Genomic DNA, 24,172 nt, shown 5'->3' with positions numbered 1-24,172 from the left:
TACTTTCCATCAAAGTGTGAAAATGTGCTTCATACCTTATCTGAAGATAGGTATTATAAACCAAATCCACTATGATGCTTAAAAAAAGGTGCAAAACTAATAAATTTTAAGATGAATCTGCTAAAATGAACCTGCATTAGCCTCCTGAGATGTACTGCAGAGTAATGTGAGCAGCAGTACATATTGAAGGCTGTCTTCACTGGCCATAGTTCTGTTCAGTCTCTGATTGATACAGTGGATGGATTCAAAGACATTAAGTATTTATTATAAAAGCAAACCTACCAACAGACACTGCTACTTGCTATTCTTAATACAGTAGAAAAGGGAAGAGTTTTCTTAGAGTAACCTTTGCATCATATCCTAATCACTGAGCATCTTTTGCTGTTTCAATGTAGAGGATCTTCCCTACACAGTCCTCTGCTGTGAAAAAGAAAGATGTACCACTTTGGAGTAAGCTGCTCAATAAGGTTTAATGAGAACCTTCCAAATTTATATGTAAAAACATATAAAGACTGTTTGGTCCCATTTTACAATAACCTGTTTGGTCAATCTAATGATTGACAGGATCTTTGAAACAAGGTTCGTTAATGGCAGCATCCACTTGCTGGAATTCTGTCCAGCAACAGGAACTGGAGGTTACTGGGGGATTAACCGAGGTAAAGGAAAAGAACAAAAGCTATCCGCGTTTCCTCCCCAAGGCTGCTCTCCCATCTGATATCACATCAATAGAACGGCCTGGTTTTTAAGAAAAAATGGCAAATTAACATAATAAGGCTGAGTTAATTTGATCCTAATAAAAATGGGATTACCTGTAACAGTTTGACTGCAGTAATAATAATAAGAAGAAGAAGAAGAAGAAGAAATTCTACTTTTAATGCACTTTAAATTTACCACAAAAAAAAACTTAATGTGCAACAATAAATAAAACAAGGTAATGAGAAGGCAGAAAAAATACGGAAAGTAACAAGTCCATAAAAATAAAAAAGGGGATTAAAAGAAACAAACAAAAAAAGATTGGATGTCATTATGATGTGATGTCTGAGGAAGCCTCAGATGTGAAGTCAGATTTTTCCTTGGGCGAGAAGCAGCCCTGTCCCCGGTGGTTTGGTAGGCAAATCTGCTTACGAAGGTCAGTGTTGGAAGAACAAAGAAAACGTGAGGGACAGTGCAGGGTAAGCAGGACTTTTAATAAAGATGGTGCTTTACCATGCAGGCAGTCTAAGGTGAGAAGAGCCATTATGTACTGTAAGTGATCCGCGCAGAAACAGGAAGCTAACTATTAACTGGGCTATCGTGGAACTGAAGCAGAACTGCAGTTAGCATGTTCTCCCTGTGGATGTGTGGATTTTCTCTAAGCAGACCTCCCACATGTTGGGTTACCTGGTGATTTTAAATGGATCTTAGGAGTGAGTGTCAGCATGCAGGGATGTGTGTATCTGTGCTGGACTAATGACCTGTCTAGGGTGTAAACCTGAATCCTGGACTGTCCCCCTGTGTCTCTTAAAAGCTGCTAGAGAAAGATTATGCACCAGAGTGGTGAGGTGATTAGCACTGTTGTCTTTGAGTTGAATCGCAGCATTCTGCCACCTTTTTTTAAGTTTCCCCCCATGCTTGGGGAGGTGAGCTCCAGACTCTTTGATTAATTCGGCAATATTCTAATACTTGTTAGATTAACTGTTGATTTAATGATAATGCCAGGAGCCAGACGGTGCAGGTTAGGTTTCTAGAATAGACCATTCAGGTTGCAACTAAGTTATTAGTGGATGGAAGAAGGTAGAGGCCACAACAAATGGTTACTAAAGATTTTTTTTCCGGTGTAGTTCACTTAAAATTACTTTTGTTTAGAAGATCATCCAAAAAGTATTAAGGTGTATGCATGAACTCTTCTTTACCTTCAATCAGCAAGTATTTAAAAAAAAAAAATTTAAATTATAAATCAGGAAAAGCAAAGAAATTTATTTTTTAATTTAATTTTATAAATAAAATAAGACAGAACAAAAATAATAGGAAGGATAAAAAAAGAAAAAAAGGTTCATTCTTCTCATGTAAATTATGAAAAAATTCAATTACATGCTATAAAATAATCAAATTGTTATGTTTTAGAGGTTCTATGACTGAGGAAATTGTTCTGCAATGAACCATAGAATAAAGCAATTATAAAGACTCTGATTTTATGCATCACTGCATGTTAAAATTTTATCTTATTTATGTTCAACTGAAAGAGCATCAAGCAGCCTTATAGACAGAAGGAGATTTGAGTGTTTATTTTGGATTAGTTTAATCCAAGGAAACTTTTCATTTTCAGTATTTTACTGCAGATATTCAGAACCAATCAAGATTTTTTTTTAAACTGGCCCATCAATTGATTCATTTTAAATTTAAAATTAAAATGGCTACATCAAGAGAGTTCTCCAAACTCTTTTGCACAAACTGGAAGCAAAAAAGACACATTTTATAGTTTTTCTTTTCTTCTTTTACCAGTGATGCTGCAGCAGTTGCATGTTTAGCCATAGCTGAATCAGAGAACACTGTTACAGTTTGTTCATGCTTCAACGGTGAACCAGCAGCAACGAAGCAATCACAAAAACAAGCGCAAGAAAGAGAGAGGAATGCAGCCGGACCAGACTTTCAAGGACGTAAACTTGACTGCAGGAATACGTATGAGAGATCCTGACACAGAGGTGTGTTGGTACAGTTAAAAAGCTAAGAGCAAGGAGACACACATAGACACGCTGCTCTGTATGAGTAATTACAAGTAATCCAAAAGAAGATTGTTATGGAGTAGCGTGGTACATTCATACGTGTTGAATTTTTTCCCCAAACAAAATAGGCATACAGCTGCAGAAACAACACACACATTATAAACTTTACAATCTAAAACAAATCAGTCTGAATTGATACAACTCAAATTTGCCCTAAAACACAGCAGATTGATACCATTTCTATGAGTATATCAAACCATATATTACCATATATAAGAATGAACACCACATTTTTGCATGAAGGAGGTTGGAGGACATGCGTTGCATCTCAGTCTGAGTGCACAGTATATCTGTATGTCACTAAATCTAAGCACAATATGTCTACACTGGAATCCAATCAAATCTTCTTCTTTTTTCAAATTCCCTGCCAACATTCAATCCCATAGCAATATAAATGTCAAGCTCCTTCTACCGGAGTGCAAACACACACATATCCATATGTTTCAGCTGCCTGATGTTATTTGTGAGAAAACTAGAAAGCTAAAATATTAACTATCAGGTATTAGGTTGTTATAAGTCTTTGAAACAAAAAAAGGATGTCAACAATAGATTGTCAGCAAGAGGAAACTGCATGACTGAAGGGAAAGCAAAGAATTCCCTAAAGAGACGTAATTCGTAGTGCTGAAGCACTTGTCCACCCGTCAGAAAACTGCCCTTAATTTCCTTTCTATTACATTTATGGTTAATTTATGTTTTATCTTTGCAACTGTTGTGGGGGCTTTTTCTGGCACTTGAACACACAAAGCCACACTCAGTGAGAGAACGTCTCTCACAGCCCGGATCCTGGAGGAAAGCTGTAGAAACAGAAGTTGAAACTTACCTCATTCAGACAGAAGTTTGCAAATACAAAGACGAAAGGGACTGAGAATTGGAGGAGGGAAAGTTTGTTTGAAGTAAAGAAAGAGGGAAAAAATCCTTCTTATTGGAAATATAAATAAAAGGAAAAGTGTAAAGAGTGTTTGTGTTTATTTTTTGTATCATTAGTTGCCAGAAAAGATTTAGCAAAAAGAATAAGGATGCTGAGAAGAAGAGGAGAGGAGATCCTACCTGGAGCTGTTCGGACAACGTGGTGGAGTGTCTGGTGCCCAGAGCCGGGGCTGAACTTTCCTCAGGACGCAGAAACACTTGCTGACCACGTCTGCAGAGATAAGGAAAGACAGTCAGAACCACTTTCTACCTATATTTGTGTGGGTTCTCTTTCAGCACAGTTTGAAGTCAGCTGGATGATGTTTGACTGATAAGCTGGCTTCGCACCAACTTATCTTGTCCGAAGAAGTGGAGGCAGGAATTCAAAGGTGTGGGGGAATCTATGTGAGGAAGTGTGTGTGAAGCCCTTACAGGTCCTTTGCTTTCTTCCTCTCAAGCGCAGTCATGTCATCTCCACCTGTCGTAACGCAGAGAGAGCGCCGGAGTCACACACACATCCACACACAAAGCTGCACAGCAATGCACTCACTCGCGCCGGCAGGCTGAGACACACACTGGCGTGCTAACACCAATAGTGGCAACACATAGAGCCGATAGTGAGGCAGTCCCTCCTCCTCCTCCTCCTCTCTCCTCCCACCTCTCTCTCTCTTTTGGTCTCTGTCTCTCTCACTGCTCCTCCTCTGGGTCTTACTGCCTCCCTCAGCCCTCCCCATGTTTCACCTCCTCACTGAGAGCACATGCAGTGCCTTTCAAAAGCCTTCTTTTCATATTTCTTCAGGTGGAAACCAAACACATAGTTATTTAGTAGGATTCTATGACCAATACAAAGCAGTGTAAAATTATGAAGATAAATCAAGATGATATATGAAATTACAAAATATTTCCAAAGTCCAGATAGGTGTGACATGCATTATTAAGGGAGTTCAAGTTACCACAAGAAAGAAGGTGCTCAGCCAAAAATAAACTTTTTGGCTGATATACAATACATTTGCATGACAACTAACATCAATCTGCACACATCACCATTACCACCGGACTAGCCGTCGGCCATATTTTTTTGGTCAGCAGGGGATGGAAATATGGGCGGTTATGAGTATGCGCCAAAAAAGCATTATAAGGAAAACCAGACTGTGGCGTATAGGACCAGAATCATCATTTAATAATAATATGAAGCCTAGATTTAATTTCTCAGGATCTGTTCAAATCATATAAATAGCAGTCATTTCCTCAAACAAGCAATTTCTTCTGAAATTAACTAAAAGCACAACTTTTTACAAAGAAATTCCTGACCAGCTGTACACTTGTGGATGATGCTTTACAAATATAATTTCTTAACGATTTGTTATGGAAAAAAATGGGTGATAGATTCAGAATGGTAGTTAAAAGCTATTTAAAAGAATTCTTTCTTTAAGCTCTTTAACCATTAGATGAATTACACAGATAACAGTGTCAAATCAGCTGTCATATTAGCAAATATAATCAGCTAGTATTTTGCATTTCATAAAACTTCTTTAATCTTATAAGTTTCATTTAAATCATCCATATGAACCTTTGCTGTACAACTTGACAAGCACAAAACCTGCAATAAAAGCCACCTGGATAACAAGCTATGTACATTTATCGTGGTGTAGACAGAACATTTGCATAGCCTAGCGGTGGTGCATACAGTATTTGTGGTATAAATAACGCATGTTGCAAAGCTCATTTTAAACTGTGACTTACTGACTTCACTTGATATTAACATATAACAATATTTCAAAAACTTATGGATTTTAAAATGTTCTATTAAAACATTTCAGTGGGATAAAAATTTTATGAATACATGCTAGAGTTCAGAGTGTCCTCTGGCTCCAAGGATCATAGTAGCACGGCACTCCCCCTCTCCAACCTGTTGCTGCAAAAGCCAGTAATTCCTTCTCCTGTAACCTTGCTTACAAATAAGATCAAGCAGGATGTCTTGGAAGTTGTTATTTGCAAACTAAAAAACATAACCTATAGAGGTACTGCGATCTATCTAAAATAACACATTCATTGATCCCAAGTTGGTATTAGTATTGCCTTTAACACTAATGTGGCATGATTAATACTTTCATTTCTTTACAGAGTTCGACCCAGTTTCGCCATCTGTGCAAACAATCAAACAAGATTTTTTTTTCCGATTTGCTCTAAAATGGTGAATTATTTACACTTTGTTGCTTTTTGGAAACATACAGACTAAATATTTTTTTCTGTTGAACCTATTATATCCTTTTGGACATCTATAAACTTCCAATGTCCACATTTTGTCAGAGGTTTTAACAAAACCATTCCAAAAGGAAAAAAAAATCTTAACACAAAACACTGAAGGGTAATACATTAGAGCATATTTAAAACTTAAGTAATAAGTATCAGTACTGGTGACACTGGCGAGTTTATTTAGTTGGTATCGGAAAAATCCCAGTATAGTAAATCTTAAATAACTTTCATTCAACTCAACCATGAACACAAGTGGTAATTTTTAGTAACACTGATTAATACTGATGTTACCTCTAGTGGAAAGATGGCATATAACTATGAATTTATTAAAAAAGTAATTTATTCAACTAAAGGCTACATGCAACTCAGACTTAAGTTATATAAATATACTTCATCAGCTAATTTGTTAATTCTGTTTTAGTCTGCCAATGTACGTCTGTTAATCTGCAAACTGAAAAACACAAGAACACATGAATTAAGCAAAAAGGAAAAACAATGTTGCTCAATAAATCCAGAACTGTTTATTAATTTAGTCAGAATTTATTCTACATTTTTGCCCATATATATTAGATGCAAATCATAATAAATAATCATTTACAGATTATTAACAAGTCTTTAGCCTTTTTTTTTCTTTTTATAAATAAATCTTCCAATAAAAGCAATTATGTTGAACATATTTCTGAAAAGATCAGATAATCCTGTGATATTTGTACTTACATTGAGATTATTGAGCCATTTGAAGCTTTTGCAATGCCAGTCTAATTGTAAACATTTTGATCGCTCACACTGTTTTACTTTTTAAAGCACTTAAAATGTCAAGGCAATAAATAACCAAAGCCAAGAAAATGTTATCACCTCATCCACGTGACTTTAACAGCCAACGGGTTCCAACGGTAAAGGAGACCTGTCTGCAACTTTATGGCAGTAAGGATGCCCGTTTAAACTAGTGATGGGTGAAGGGAAAATATTGATTATATCATTACAATGGCACCTGGCAGAGGGCAAGAAACATTACTCAGCAAATTAACATTTTTGCTCTCGATATGGATGTGTAGAAAAGGTAAATGGTGATTCTATGACACACCAGAGCATTTTACATCCTGCTTCTTGAGTCAACTTGTGATTGTTCAACTTGAGATACCAAATAACATGTTTACTTCTTAATGTTATGATAACAATATATTTTAAACCTTGAATTTAATCACTGGTAGGTACACTTTCTCAATAACTAGATTTGCAATTTAAACACTTTTCTATAGGTACATTATAGACCCAAAGGTTAGATTTTCAGGGAAAGAAAATATTGTAATTCTGCAAGTGTTAATTTGTTATACAGCAAACTGTTTTACACTATTAATCTGTTGTTTGTTGTCGGGGGGAGTTTATTTTGTTCTAAAATTATGAAAACTATTATAATTTCTATAAATGACGTGTTTGACTCTTATCTTTGCTCTCACAGTTGCAGCGTGTGAGGTTAACTGGGGCTGCAGGTCAGAAAGCACAAATTCATTAATGTCTGGCAGGATGTTGTTAATGAGTTTATATGTTTATCCATAAATGTTCCAACTTATTAGCAGGCAGGTCTCACATTCCCTCTCTGGGTGTTTTAATTTCAGAAACTATCGTAATCGTGTAATGTTCGGTGTCTCCTGGGAACGCAACATAATTGAGTGACAATGTGCTTCCTGTAGAAGCTCTGAAGCATGCCAATGTATACAGAGCTGCTTATGTATGCAGATGGCTATAGCTGAATATGGGAAGCTAGAGATTATGATATAATTTGCAACCCACTGGGCCTCCTGATCAGTTACCTGAGCCGCCTTAACTGACTTCTTTTAACATGAAGGAGCAGCAGCTCTGCTTTAGGCTTTTTTGTCAAAGACTGATATGTTTCAGCTGGACATATCCTTAAAGTTCTCTTTAGAATACAAAAAAACCCCAAAAAACACATCTTCTATTTAGAAGCAGACATATTTACATAATATTTACAGAACTTGTGAAGAAACTGCAGTTCTTTACATTTAATCTGCTGGCAGTATTTAGTACAACAGTCCAAACAGTAGCAGGAGGGAATCAAGAGTGACACTGGAAGCTGACTCTCTAAGGTCACATTCGAGGAGACAGGACAATTAACACGATGCTGTGCAGCAGGTGAAGCATGAGTGAATGATGAAAGTCTATCAATCAACCAGCAAATCACAGGGCCAGCAGCTACAGGCAGTTCAACTGACAAATTGAGCTTGAGACATGCTTTCAAATACTTTTTGTAATTCAAAAATACAGACAGACAGACAGACAGACAGACAGACAGACAGACAGACAGACAGATAGATAGATAGATAGATAGATAGATAGATAGATAGATAGATAGATAGATAGATAGATAGATAGATAGATAGATAGATAGATAGATAGATAGATAGATAATAGCAATTATTTAATTCTAGGTGCGTAAACATCAAGCTAAAACTTACAGTGTGGTGGGATACTAAAAATATAACTATCACTCAAATGATACAGTATAACTTGTTTGAAATGACTGTTTAATATACGTAGAACTACTGAGTAAACATAAAACTGCTCCAATAAACTGATCAAGACTTCTATTTTTTAAGGATCTCCCTTCAGTAATCTGAAACTGCAAAATGTTTACCTTGCAATTTGAAATTTTTTTGTTTGTGTTTTTTGTCTACAGTGGATGTGTTCTATTTTGCTCTTGTGCATCACTTCCTAAATCAGGATATCCCTGCTGCTTGGGAGAGTTGGAGACAGTTACTGCCAGCATCAACAAACCCAAACCTATTTTTTTGTCATATTGTAAGCCGAATTAGCAACGTCCAGAGAAATTCAGTGGGCATGTCTTGCTTTCTAAGGTTAAAACCTTTGGGAGAAAAAAACAAACAAATAACTCTAATCTTACAATAGATGGTGTGATTTGTATATATCAAAAATTCTTTACACATCCAGATATTTTCCTGTCAATGCTTAAGGTGAGAGTCGTTGGATGTGTTTATCTGTATGAAACATGGGAGAATATTGGGAAAACAGACGTTTTATGTTGGTCAAAACAAAGATTTTTCTCAGTAGCCGCCACAAAAAACACACACAGACCCAATCCTTCCAAACAAAAATGCTGCCATGCTTTAACTGCAAAGAGTATCGATCTTAGGTTTGTGATTAAAAACAAGCCTGTTTTTAGTGCCCAAATGCAATCAGCACACAGAGCTGAAAGGTAGTCATTTAATTACCCCTTCTCCTTTGCACTTGTGCACCATGCCTATGCAAAAACTGTAGAAAGCTGGCAGCATGATCAAATACCATGTGGGGCATTTAGCCAACCGAGGTGTTGGAACTGGCCCAGTTGCAACTCTTTGGCCCACAATGTAAGTAAATACTATAGATAAAAATGAATTTGTGCAGAAGGAGATCTTCTGTGTTTACATAAGGTTACCAACGACATAGAGAACCTGGGTTTGCAAGCAGCTTGTATGTGTGTATAAATAAGCGTTTCTGACCCGACGCCTATAAAACTGGCGGGTGATTGAAGGCTCTAAATGGTAAAGGTGCACTCAGGGGAATAGGCCTAATCTACATAATGGTGCAACTGTATTAACTACCCTACCCCCCTCCACCCCCCACCCCTTGCAGAACATGTGCACTGATTGAAAGTCTCTCTTACTACCCACACAAGCAGAGTATCTCCAGCTTACTGTGTCTAAATGAGCCAACCAGGGTTAGCACAGTGATGAAATAATATCCCTCTACTCTGACAGTATTTAACATAGTGGCAGAACCCATTTTTAGTCACGTTATAACTGATTGCACGCACAGATTACAAACAATGACAGCTACACTTCTTCATTTAAATTCAGTTGATGTTTTTCCTGACAAGCTCAAAAAATGTTGAGATTCATATGCATCAATCTGAGTCTGTCCCCTTTTATTGCTTTACAGGGATAGTTGCACACAAGCTTTGATTCAGGAGGCCAGCGTACTGTATTTTCAGAAGATTTATCGATAAGCTCTAGACTGAAGGCTGATGTATGTTTGTGAGAGATTTTCTATATGCTGGAGCTGAAAAAACAAAAAAAGATTTGTTTAGGTGTCAAAGCTGTCACACAATCATAAATCTGAATTTAGATTCTGTGAGGGAAGTTACAGCAGAAATAAGCAACATTTGAAAAGCAGAAAACCTGATACTAAAAGGATTGATTCACGTGCAGAGCAAACAGTAAATGGAAATCTGTTTTTGCAAACAAAACTATGAAACACAGAGTTTTGACTCTACCCAACTTTTCGTTAGAGTAAGAAGTAACCCAGCATGAATGTGCTTAAACTGCATCATGTAGCACTGGTTGTTTCACGTTGAAAGGTCACAACTGTGGGCAACAACTCATCATAGTCCCTGTAGTAACTCTGTAGTCGATAAACCTCAATAAAACTGCAGTCAAATAAATCGCTAGCACTTTAAAAATTGTACTTTTATTTGCCAGAGAATTGCTGAATCTGTGTATCCTGTATTTTTTAAACATTTTTAAGTCTTCAACAGAATTTGTGCTTACAGGATTTTACAAAGTTACATCGGCTTTTTAAATCTTTAATTGATTTACAAACACATATCTACTAGGTCTAGAGATTTTATTTTATTGTTGCGTTTCTTATTAATGTATCTATCCTGTTGAATTGTGTTTTATTCCTTACTTCTTTGTCTTTAGATATTTACTTTACTCTTAAACTAAACTAAAATTTTGATACTTCAGCTCTCTTCTCCCTATACCTCTACTGCCACCACCTTTACTAATTGGACCATCACCCAAACCATGCTCACCTCTTAAATTAATATATCAGGACTTTATGTCAAAATTAGCCTCTTGCGCTTTAAATCAGTTTAAGCCTGAGAGATTGCTGCAAATCAATTGACAACCTTTCTACATAAGAAGTCCACTTTAGAAGGCAGATGAGCCTCATGAGTGATGTGCATTTAGAAAATTGATTTCAAAAATGCAATAGATAAAAATAACCATTAAGGCATCTTTGTTGTTTATATGAATAGAAAAATGTTTAGTGTAGAACTATAAGTCAGTGGAAAGTAGATTAGGATGTGTCCTAATTAATCCACTAGGGAAGCAACTATTTTGCAGATTGATTATTCTGTTGATTATTTTTTCAATTTATCAATCAATAATCAGATAGCAAAAGGTTGCTTAAAGAAGAATTATCAAAATAAACCAGGTGAAACTAAAAGTTTTATGTTTTAGAGTCTCTATACTCCAGTTAACGATTAATCGATTACTATTACTTGTTTTAGGTTCTTAAAAAAGTAATTATATTCCTTGAGCCATTTTTAATTTTTTCGCATTATTTTAAGAAAAACATTAGCTCAAATGGAAGCCTATTTTTTGAAGAGAAAATATAGTTAAAAAATGTATTTATTGGCTTAAAAACAGGCCTGGATCAATTTAATATTTTAACAGATTATAAAAATAGCAACGATTACAAATTTCTCTGGCTGAAACCTCATCACAAAATGTTCTACATGCACCAGCAGAAGGTAACAAACCCAAACAATGACCTATGAAAGTGACAGGCCAGTTATTTTATTATTTCGTTGTTTAATGAAGACATTTCTATTATTATATTATACAATCATCTAATCTCTCATTACTATTTTCATTAAGTAAATACTTCTAAGAAAGAATAATTGCATAACAAGGGACACCCTGTAGAAAACCTGTTGTTAGAGTGGTTACTAAAAAAAGTCAAATTATGACATCCATGCACCATTAGCAGAATATCATCAACTGATAAAAGAGATTAAAAGATTTAAGAACCAATCAACTCTTTTTTAAACCGGGTTTTCAAAAATGATGTAAATTACTCTTTGAAAGGAGCTATAAAGGAGCCTTTGGGGTATGTCTCTAAAAGTTTCAAGCGTCTAGGGACAGAAAGCTTTCATCTTTAGAAAAGTTGCTCAAACTCAGATAATATTGGGTCTTATGGATAACATAAGGTCTGCCTACAATTCTTATCTCAATTAAAGTCTGGAGTATAACTTAGTCATTCTATAAACCATGTTTTATAACATAAGCACAGTTTGATCTCAAGACTTCCCCAGTAGCAATAGTCCATGCTGACCTATAGGCTTCAACACTGTTTGTCCTCATAACGCTTTGACTAAAGTAGAATTTAAGTATTAAGGGCCTTAACTTAAACAACATTAAATTTGCAATAACTGTGTCACTATCCGATCTGTACTTTTTCTCTAATATGCATTCTAAACAACAAAGTATAAAGCGTAATTTATTTATTTTCAGAGAGAATAAATTCATTTACTGGTCAATCACTTGTCTTCGCTGCTCTGTCCTGGAAATGGACCCTACCCTACTTTGGCCAGCAATATGTTTCAGCTTTGGATTTTTTAATCATTGTAGTTATTTTGAGTTTTGTTTGCCTTTCGTTGTACTTTTATGACATATAGTGCATAATCTAAAGCAAGACACAACTGCTCTGAGCATGTCCAATGATGACGTCAAACAAACAATATATTTAATACAGACAATGTGAAACACATCCAATTCTCTCAGAAAAGTAGAAAAAAGTAATTTTCATAAGATGTAGTTTAGCTATCTTTGCTGATTTAGGGAGAGAAATAAGTACTTTCATTGCCGCAATTACATTATTTATGGCGACCTGGACTGATATCTGGTTGCACAAACGCAAAAAAACCAATGATACAGATTGTGGTTCCGATATGGATCGAGTAGAGACAACCCTCCTCTTTAAAGAAAAAAGTTGAGATTCATAAGAGGGTCTAAAGTTCTACTCCCACATGTTTGCCTTGCCCACTCTCCTCCAACCCTGTTGCCAAATTATTAGACTGCTCCAATCACTTATTTTTCTTCTAAACCGACACGTGACGAATCTATCAATCTAACAACTTTTATCTGAGATGTTAGAGACTTTGGCGAAAACAAATAGGAGAACAGATCGCTCTGAGTTTATCATTTTCAGCAAGCAGCGAGTGCTGCTGTAAGCCCTGCTACTGTCAGTCAAGACAGCTGAAATCACTTACTGTCTTCCTCTCTCCTACAAGAACGTATTCTTTATTTAAGATGAAGTTCTTTAGCCTTATGTTTATATATAAAGGTATTTATGTAGTGTTATTATTTAAGCTATAAAAACTTACCTGCTGTTTAAAGAATAAAAAAGAAGGTACTCATTATTTTATCACACAAAAAAACGGTATTAATAGGGTGTATTGTCTAGAATAGTAATATCGACAGATCCTAAACAAAACCTATCTGTACTAACTTATTCTGTCCCTAATAAAAAGCATCCTGACAGCAAGACGTTGCCATGAACATGTTGCACAGCAGGGATGCTGTATTCTAATGTAATGTGTATTACCTGTCTGTCTGATAAACACTCTGCTTACTTACAGGCTGAAAGAAGAAGCTGGATGTAAAACCAATTCTCTTTTCTCAACTTTATTATCAGACTGGTAAATTAACACTTTGCTCCTAGTATACAGTCACAGGTCTTTTTTATTATTTTTGATGTGTAGTAAAAGCAAACTAAGGCAGTTACAGGTCTAGTGCTTCTAGTGGCCAAAAGTTACACGGTGGACCTTTAAATATCTACACAACTTCGCCCCTGATATGTCCTCTGTACTTCAAAGTCGACATGTCGAGTTTAATCTCGTTATGGCAAAAATATTTTTTCTCTTCATGTGTGGCCCTAATACTCCGTCGTACCTCTGTTTTGGATTTTGTTCATTAAAGAACTCTAACAATTTCTAAAGTCTTTAATGAATAGCTGGATCAACACTGTGATTTAAATATGAACAATTAAACCATTTACAAGTCAATAGACTTGTAAATGTGATTATTTTCATGGGATTTGTTTAGAGATATTAGAATAAATGGGGGTTAAGTGTGTGTCGCACATTTTAGATTTTAATTCATAAAGAAAAAAAAAAAACGTCTTCCTTACCTTCTACTTCTCCATCAAATGAACATCAAATACAATATATGTTTTTAGTTGCAACCAAATTAGAAAAGAGATATGAATATGTCTGCAAGGTGCTGTATGCTTAGACAGAGGTGCGCGTCTGTGGGTGTGTGTGAAATATTGCTTTAGCTTATTGTTGCTCATACCTAATTTCCTTAAACAACACAAGCAGTAAAACAACAGCAGGAAAGCGATGTGAACACACCCTACCCAAGAAAGTCACAAAAGAGTATGCAATCTCACACGCAATGTGACAGTCCAAACAGTGAATATCTATATTTGTATTGATGACCTGGTTCAACTGAGGAGTGTGTTTGTGAGCTGGACTTCACTGCATTTGGAAACAATGAACCTAATTCAATAACAGCAAAGAGGACACAGGTAGCGCTCCTTAAAAAAGCACTCAGAGTAAAAAATAAATAAATACCGCTTCATATTAAACATGTACTCATAATCTGACAAACATGAAAATGTGTCGCTGTAAATAAAGACAGTAAAGGCATTTCTTAGGCGGCAATAGACTAAATCATCTGCAAGTCCAAGGGATTTGATAAGCAAAAGCATTAACATGACTCACACTTTCAAGCACCTCTGAGTGAAACGTCAAGGTACATGTGTGGGAGTTATTCCTTTGGATTTGTTAGAAATGGGGCCTTGGTGATCCTGCGCCCTTACTTTAGATTGGGTGGTTGGTGCGCAGTTCTACTGCAGCATTGACACGCTGTTTGATGACCTGTGGAATAGCCACACATGCACCACAAATAATAAAGCTTTTAGACTTTTATTCATGAGAAATCACAGGGCAACAGTTTGAGAGGCTGCTCAGTGGTTGCTATGTGAGTTGGTACGTTGGCAACCTGAAAAGGTTTATAAGCCAGTTTCCATACCAACATGCACTGTCTCCTCGCTGGGAAAAGGAAAGAAGATGAGAAGGCAGAAGAAAACAGAAGTTATCGCTCAGAAGAAATCTCAGAAATCACAACTGCCTATCTTTATGACTGCTTGTACAGAGTGCAAGTTGAACTGTTTAATTAATAATTAATTTACTTGTGTTCAAACTGATATTACTCAGACACTGCATCAAGGAATCATACAAGGGTCCACATTTTGTCATGTTCCAAGCACAAACTGCATATTATGTGATGTATCAACACAAAGCAGCGCATCATTGCAAAGGGGAAAATAAACATGATTTTATGATGTTTCGCAACTTTCAATTCTGAGAGGAGTGGTTTGCATTTGCATTCAGCCTCGATGTGTCAAACATTGGAAAGCAACCTCTGGCTGCAGTGACAGCTGCCAGTCTCTATACCTGCACATTTTTTTAGTGTTTCTAAATAACAGTGATTTGGGACATCAATGTTAGAGCTTTATTAGACTCAGCCAGAACATACCAAGCCCTGCTTTGTAAACAGTTCAACTACACTAATATTTCTAGAATCTTTGTCCAGCTATGAGTTGTTCAGTCTACGTAGGATGATGTGCATTGATAGATTTCCTCCAGCTTTGGACTTCACTTTGAATTTATTTAAAAAAGACAATGTAAAAATTATACATATCAGTGGTCCTGTTTTCAAATTTCTATTATCGTTTCCACCAGTCTTTTTGCCTTTTAGTCAATTTTTACTAAAACTAAAACAGGTTTTAGTTTAGTTTTAGTCAGTTTATGTTGCACTTCAAAAAACAGCTAATCTTTACTATTTTGAATAACAACTAGATTCTTTACCACACTGACAGCTCTTGTATACAATGCTGCTGTGCAGTTCATCATTGCTGCTGGGCAGAAAACTTTGTAGAATGAAAATACTTTTTTTTTTTATGAATTAATGCCCTAGTTTCTAAAAAAGTGTCTCAAATAAGTGAAAATAGCAGGTCTAGTTAAATGATTGGCAGAGGATGATTAGCCACATATAGTTTAATAAGTAGCGAGAGCAGGAAGAGCCACACTGCTGAGAGCCAACCATCAATGTGGAGCACAAGTGCAAGAGCTAATGGAACAAGACGCATTTCTGCACAAGTACAGCTGGAAGAGCAAAGTTTGTCTGAGATGAGCGTGCAATACAGCTTACTTTTACACCTGCTGCTGGTGCCATGGTCCATCTGTAGTCATGCAGAATGTGCACCGCTGCACGCCAGGTGGGCGGCATGACGAAACAGGACGCAGCAGCATGGCTGATACTTCTTAGCTTGTCTAACAGATTACAGCACAATGATGCATTTTAAACCTCTGACAGACAACATTTTTATTTAGTCTTGTCAGCGAAAACTCACACCTGTGACTCGTCATGCTTACGATACAAAAGGTCCATGTTTAGCTCATCAGTTTTCGCTATCCTTATGAAAAAAAGGAGCGTCAACGAAATCATTTTATCATCGTTGACGAAAACAACACTGTTACACGGCTTATAAAAACTGCAACCAGATCCTATTACTTCCTTTCGTCAAAAAATCACCTCATGTATGTATATAGTTTGGAGTTTGTGGCTGTTGCATTGTGTGAATAAGTTAGGTTTAATCAAGCTCTCCCAGCTTTTGTTCAAACTTTAATTCTTTCCTCCAATCTTTAAAATATGTCCCCCTTTCATTCCTAATCTGGGCTCACTGTGTGAAGAACCACGAACCACAGGGAGATGTTGGATCTGTCAGAGTGATGTATGAACATCAGCAAGAAGTGACCTATAGAGTTTTTACATGCATGCTGCAAAGGGGGGGAAAAAAAGAAAAACAAGACGCATGATCTCCTTTATTCTTTTGTCTTTGTTCTTTGATCTGACTGTAATCAGTTCACTGACCTTTATATCAGAAATGTACTGAACCTATAGTCTGACTCTTTCACTGTAATGGCTTCTTAGGCTGATCCTTTGATCCCTCTGAGGACCACTGTCACTTACTCATAATGGACAGAAGCTTCAGGTGGATTTATAGCAAAAACAAATAAATCTCCATCATCTTCTTACTGTAGCTCAAAGAAGGAGGACAAGGATTAATTTACTAACGGTGAAAAGCTTCATTTTACAAGAAAACACACAAAAATTCCTCTTTTTAATCATAGATTTTTAACCTTTGAGCCTTTGTAACATGTGTCCTTACAAAAGCTGAGAGACTAAACTATGATTCTTTAGTGTTTAAGTTTGTACAAGAGGAAAGCTTCAAGATTCACATGACTTGAGATCTGGACTGAAATACTCCAGTCTCGATATATTCCAGCTGAATAACCCTATTATAGCACAAAATGGCAGGAAAAATAAGATGACGAATGGGCTTACGCTGCAACCTTGACTTAACAAGATGTTAAGCAGATTAGGCTGCATTGTTTTATTTATTTATAAGTTTTAAAATGGGAGAAATAATTCAGTCTAGCCTTGTTACACATTAATCTGGCACAAGTTCTTTGAAATAAGAAGGATTTGTTTGTAGATCAACAAAGACTACCTTTAAAATGCAGACCCTGATCAACCACACTCTCCGGTTGTCTTTTTAGAAAAGGGAATCATTCAGAATTAGTTTTGTGGTACATTAAGAGTTGCTATTCATTAAGTGAATTAAATTACATTAAGTGTTGCTATTCATTAAGTGAATCAAATTACATAGAAATATATTTTTTTATGATTATGAAATATGTCCATTACTAAGAAGATGTTCAGCCCCTGATCCAGAAGACAACGTAATTTAAATATTTATCAATATTGTACAGATAAAGCATTTATTGGATACATGAAAAAATGATTGGATTAAGAGTTAAACATACTGTAGAGGCTAATATTTAATTTATTGTTATTATTTATTATAAGCTAGAACCTGAACAACTGATATGAGGACAAGTGTAAAGGTGCGTTCCATTCCAGCATTAAATCTGCCACACGTGGGGTGCTGTCGTTTACCTGAATCAATGCCAGCAATTCGCATGACAGACGACCAACTCCACTTCTGTAGCTTGGCCACATCATCAAATAGAAGGCGCTTTTATGTGCTACTGTACTTGCCAGTTTCAACGCAGCATGGCAGACCTGGATTACCGAGGAAGTCACAGTGCTTTATTCATTTTGGAAAGCCAAACAGCAACACTGGCTACCCTGGATCCACCAGATTCTCTAGAGATGCTCCCAGTAGGGGGGGAGTCCAGGAGACTGCTGCTTTTCATTGTGCTTCCCTTTGACCAGGAGCCAAAGCTAGGATCACCAAAGAGTAAGGTGAGACGGCGTTCAAAAGCTCAGAAAGGGAAAGTAAGAAATTTAGAGCAAGAACTCCAGTAGATAGTTCATAAGAGCGGGGCAGAGGCAAGCGGTGGCCCCCACCCTGGAGCTTAGGGAAGACAGCAAAAGAGTTAAATAGGATAGTAGGACAGCGAGGAGGATTCCGGACAGAGTGGCCTAAAGCTGGTACAGTAGGAAGTGGCTGATAGCCTGGGCCGGCTCTACAAGCTAACAGCTGGATACAAGAGGAGGACAGCTGTAGATGCTGGGCAGAGAGAGCACCAGAACTAGCAAAGAGGGGACGGCTGGTGTCGGCCCCGCTTTGTATCCAAGGGAGCTGACAGCGGGAGATCGGAGCGAGAGGTGGCTGGCTGTGCCACACTCTGGGGCTACAAGACCTATTAAGGATAAATCAAAGCAGCTTTTTAAAAAGCCACACGCAAACTTCTTAAGAACAGGGGTGTAAGAAAATAATTTATCAAAAAAAAGTCATTCTTCATTAGATGATACCGATTCCAAATACAACCCAATGGACCTTAAATGGCAAAAATATTTATAGACATTTTATTGTCTTGTTTTATATAACTCTTTAACTACCACCTGCTAGTTGGTAGTGAACGCCCACAAAAGACTATTACCAACCACAGCTGGGAAGGAGAAATATCTCATGAGGCTTTCCAGAGCTAAATTATTGAGATCTGTCAAGATAAATTGTATTACGAAACCCTATTTAAGGCTGTTCCTTACTTCCTCATATGTCATTGTTATTGTTTCTTTCTTCCATTTTGATTAATAGTGGCCTGGACTCAACTACCCACCCCACGTCACAGCCACAGCTGATTGGTTGCTGCACACGACAACCTGAGCCACCATCACAGTGCATGCAACGCAGGTGTTTGGTCATTCTCATGTTATCACCACAATTGTACCTTTTGTGTTGCTAAACGTCAACCTGTCAGATCGTTTTGCATCACAGCACTCCTGATTGCACCTCTGCATATAGATAATATGAAAATCCTTCTGGTCTCTGGTAACATATTCGGTGTGAATTGTTTCTCAGAGACATAGTGAACAGTTAATGCAAGTCCTCCTTTGAAACCTTATATAAACATATATTAATAATGTCAATTGTCAATGTAATTTTTATGAAAATTATATAACAATGCCCCCTTGTTACCCTACAAACTTATTTTTCTATGATGCGCAGAACAATTGCCTCTCACATATCAAGGATAGAGAGGCAGACTTCGGAGTCCAGAATGAGTCACTATCGATCAAGATTTCAGTAAAGTTGTTGGAAAATAAATCAGCAAGGAAAATAATTTGATATTTAGACTGAGGCTGCAACAAACCTTTATTTTTCAAATCGATTAATTATCAGATATCAAAAGGCTCCTTGAAGATTTTTTACTAAATCAAACAAGGTTAAATTAAACTTTTCCACTTGAGGAGTAGGATAGAGTCAAGACAGACAAAGACGTCTTTTTTTTTCTTAAATGCCAAATGTTTATACCTGTATTTTTTTTTTTAAAGTTGATATAATTTTTGCTCCAAGTGGGTTCATCTTTGATCCATTTACAGCTTTAAATTCTAAATTGGATTAAATCAAATTTTTATGTCAAACATTTTCCCCTAAATATATTATGTAGTTTTGTATGTTTTGATTTAATAAAAAAAATCGATAGGAATGGATTGTAGTGAAGGTATTTCAAACTTCTTACCTTGTTGATCCATTGAGGAAATAATGTATGTCTGAGTCGGCGAGTATATTTATATATATAATGAAGTTGCTCTACCTGATACTGTGAAACTGAAAATTGTTTCAATGATGTGCTAACCTCCTCTCTCATTGTACATGGAGGCTTAGTGAGCACAAAATGGCTAATAAATTCACAACTAGAAGGAAAGGAAAAATGAACTAATCAAATGCTTCTGCTCCATGGAGCACACACAATTCAGAACCATCAAAAAACATCCTTATGGCACAGCCATCAGAAGCTCTAATGTTTTAATGTTGTTTTTTTATGACTTCTGTGTGGTTCATTTAATGATATTTGCAGAGTGTCAGTAGAAATGATTTTTATGTCAAAAGATGCCTTGTAAAGAACAAAATACGTATTCACTTCTACCAAAGATATTGTTTTTCTATATGTCTTATACATAACAACTTAAACATCTAAAGCACATTTTTATCATATAAGTGATATAATATAATAATGACAACAGGCTGTCTATGGATATTTGTGCCCCATGCAGGCATATTGCCTTGGATTCACTTTATCACCACATGCGTTGGTACTTATTTAAGCAAAGAAAGCTTTCTCCAAGCTTTGGTAGATTGATGTTGAGGCTTGAACTGTGAGGCAGGTGGCCTGGAGGAAGACTGGGAAGAGATTTATTGATGGAGTTAGACAAGACATGAAGTAGTTGGTGTGACAGAAAAAGATGCAGAAGATAGGGTTAGATGGAGAAAGATGATTAGCTGTGCTGACTGCTAAAAGGGGAAAAAGACGAAAGGCAGGGAAGAAGCTCAACATAAGAAAAAAAAATGTAATTATAAAGAAGGGCAAATTTGATCATCATGATGAACCATCTCTAAGTATCTCTAAGCTCCCACTGATCACTGTTGTGTTTAGCTGCTCATGAGATCACCAGACATTTATTCATGCCTTTACATTTTTAACCTTTTTTGGGGGTTTTGAAAATAGAACTAAGAGTAGTCTACTCTCTAAATACTTGAATTCAAGCATGTTTCAATTGCATGTTCCGCATTGACAGGCTTTATTTTTACAATGTTTTTTTTAAATGAAATCACCCTCTAAGTTATGCATTCAAAATCCCAAAAATTGGATGTAAATAAAGGTTCTAGGGTTCTTGAAGATAAAGGGTAGTTGCTGATGAGCTTACCTGGTTGACAGCTGGAGTCACATCAGGTTTAATTCTATTTCCAGCATGGTGTGGGTAGCATCATGCTGTAGGGCAGATTTATTACTCCCTAGTGTCTCCTAGTTTTTTGGTTCTTGCGTCTTCTTGACAATTAGTTCTAGACTATGGATTTTGTATCTTGATTAAATTTTCCAAGTAATCATCTCCGCCTCTTCTACTCTGCATTTGGGTCCACTGCAACATCCACCAACCATTGCAAAACCAGGCGAGAACAATGGGGTTAAATTACCTCAATGATGCAGTTCACCTCAAACAGAGAACATTATTGAGAGGATCTTAAATCCCAGGTGTTAACCACTGCAGAGTCTAGAGATGTGAGGGCCTTCAAGGTCTTCACTGCTGGCTGAAAATCAATCAGAAACATTAACCTACGGTACATTCACAACCGAAGCTTATATTTTAGTTTATCAAACTGTATTAATTTATTCCAAACAATCCATTCTCTTAACTTTTCCAATACATTTATGTGCTTGCTATACTTTTTGTCCAATCAGATTCCAGCCTTAGTGTGTTGCTATGTCAATCAAATCTGGCCAGGGCCTTCTTAATCAGCACTGTTGGCTGATGTTACTTTAACAATATTAGTGACTCCCTAAAATGTAAACACCCAGGGACATTATGATTTAGCCCATAAATGCCACTACTATCAACAGAGTCTGGGAACTCTTTTTATATTGTTATATTTCATATTTGAATCAATTGGGGGTGTCTGATATTAAAATGCAAAAGTGGTAATATATATATATATTAGCAGCTGCTTTTTGTGTCTCTGCTTCTGTCTCCTTCAACCCCAGTCGGCCTCAGCAGATCGCTGCTCACACTGAGCCTGGTTCTGCTGGAGGTTTCTTCCTGTTAAAAGGGAGGTTTTCCTCTCCACTGTCGCTACAAGCATGCTTAGTGTGAGGGATTGTATTTGAGTCAATGCAATCAACTGGTTTTCCGTAGATAGAACACTTTGGATCAATTTGACTGTATGATTTGGTTGAAATGTAAAGTGCCTTGAGATGACATGTGTTGTGAATTTGGCTCTATATAAATAAACTGAATTGAATTGAATATATTTATATGTGGGTGAGAAGTTGATGAGAAGTAGATCAAGTTGAGGGATGCCTAGGTACCATATGCACCACACGCCACTGCCAGAGCAAGATTTTATTTTATACTTGAGATTAAGCTGTAAGCTAAAGGGAATGTTTTTAAACAGTTCAACTTTGACTTATGATTCTGTGCTAGTTTTAATAAACACTTCTTTGGTAATTGTTGTGCAGCACAGTCACTAAGTCACATAGCTGCCTTTAAAGCAAATGTAAAATTGTATAATCCTAACAACTGTTAAACCTTTAGAAAAGAAATCAATTGGGTTCTGTAATAAACATTATCATCTACAGCTAATACGTGGTATTGTTAGAAGTGGACTGATGCTTCTTTTTAAGAATTACATTTCAGTTAAATTTAACTGGTGCATTACAGAAAGAGCTGAAGCACTCTATATACATTAGTTAGTTATTTTCTTATAGAAATATTTGCTTTTATTTGTGTCTTTGGTGAAAATTGGTGTTAAAAAATTATGACCATTGCAACTAAACCAGCCTTCATCCACAGCTTCTACTCTCTTAAGATTCTAAGCATCTAATCCTGTGCTTCCAGCCCCTGAGACATTTCCCATTCCAGTCTGCTGTGGCAGGCACAATTGCAAAGCAAAACAACCATGTTCATCCTTTCGAGGCACTCAGTAGTCTTTAATGGTAGCCAGCACTGGGTATCATTAAAGGCTGCCTAGATGTCCTCTGCAGTTTTCTCTAAATAGTTTCTGGGAAGATCACTGGTGTTAATGGAAGCTTTATGTGGAGAAAAGGCCAGATACTCTGACTGTTTCATCTGTTTGTTTTTCCCCAGTATAGTTGGGTGTTAGGCAGTTAGTTTATTAGGAGTTAAAAAATGTCTACCACATTCTTTATTAAGAACAATCATAGTGGTCTAGAGATGCAGAGACCAGTTTCACATCCTCAACTGGCTTCACTTTGGTGCCTCATTCCCTCATCTAAAACCTTTCACTTTATTCATTTCTTCTAACTAATCAAACCATAACAGCTTATTATCAGCTGCAGAGAAAGGAAGAAAAGCAGTTGTGTGCATTAGGCTGACATCATAACCAAGGTGAAAGAGTTCGTTTGCAGGCAGCGACTTAGCCAAACTCTGGAAATGATTGTTGAGACTTATGCTTTTATCGCTGTTTGGTTGTGAGCATGTTGTCAGCTGCGACCTCAGGTTACACACATGCATGAGAAAACTTTCTTTAATGATGGGTTGGGGTCTAATGAAGCGCCATCTTGGCCCTGAGCAGCAGAAGAAAACACTATGCCTTCAACCTTGACAAGCCTTTGTAACTATAGCCTTTAACTGTGTAATCCAAATGCAAGTATGAAGAAAAACTGTTTACGAGCGTTTCTCCCAAAGGCTTTTAGTTAAGAATAAATTGCTTTTTCTTTTTCTATCTAAGCAGGACAGAAAACACTAAATAAGGTCTACTTTAATTGGTGTTTCAGTGAAACTGCATGTAATATCTAATGTATGGAATAGTACAATTCTAAATAGAATATTTAATTTGTAATAAAATTGGGAATGATGACACACTACACTCTTAAAAGAAAATGCTGCTCCAACTTAAATGAAGCACTTCAATTGGTGTCAAGTAATCTATTTAATTTTTCAGCTTATAAGATTAAAATGAATCAACTTTATTCAATTACTTGTTACTGATTGAAGCAGTTCATTTCAGTGGGAGCAACAATTTCTTATTTGATTGTAAATTAAAAAATGTGTGGACAATTTCATATCAGAAACAAGCTAAAAAGTTGAACTAAAACTTAAGTGGAAATAATTATAACCGTTTCTCTTTGGTACACATACAGTAGCTCAGTAGCTCTTATGCAAACCGTATTTAAGATTTAAGATTTCCATGTTCAATGTTACATTATTCTTTGAGCTTCCATAATCATTTCCATTACCTTGTAAGGAAAAGCACCGCCGTGTGCATTTGGCGTGTACACTCTGTTGTGCAGGCCTTTTGTTTGAGAGGAATGACTGTTGTTTCAAAAA

At 36.6% G+C, this 24,172-nt stretch overlaps 1 protein-coding gene across 1 annotated transcript in view; it reads right to left on the bottom strand.

Annotated features, from left to right (window-relative positions):
- The window catches only part of LOC119771816 (cGMP-dependent 3',5'-cyclic phosphodiesterase), a 246,187-nt gene that overhangs the window by 156,145 nt on the left and 65,870 nt on the right, over positions 1–24,172 (bottom strand). Inside the window, exon 2 of the mRNA XM_038267985.1 lies at positions 3,810–3,900. Coding sequence (XP_038123913.1) covers positions 3,810–3,900 — 91 coding nt within the window. The remainder of the gene's footprint in view (positions 1–3,809; positions 3,901–24,172) is intronic.

The sequence above is a fragment of the Cyprinodon tularosa genome, unplaced genomic scaffold (assembly GCF_016077235.1).
Source record: "Cyprinodon tularosa strain WSP-4 unplaced genomic scaffold, ASM1607723v1 ctg69, whole genome shotgun sequence".
NCBI classification, from domain to species: domain Eukaryota; kingdom Metazoa; phylum Chordata; class Actinopteri; order Cyprinodontiformes; family Cyprinodontidae; genus Cyprinodon; species Cyprinodon tularosa.
This window is presented reverse-complemented; position numbering and strand designations above follow the sequence as displayed.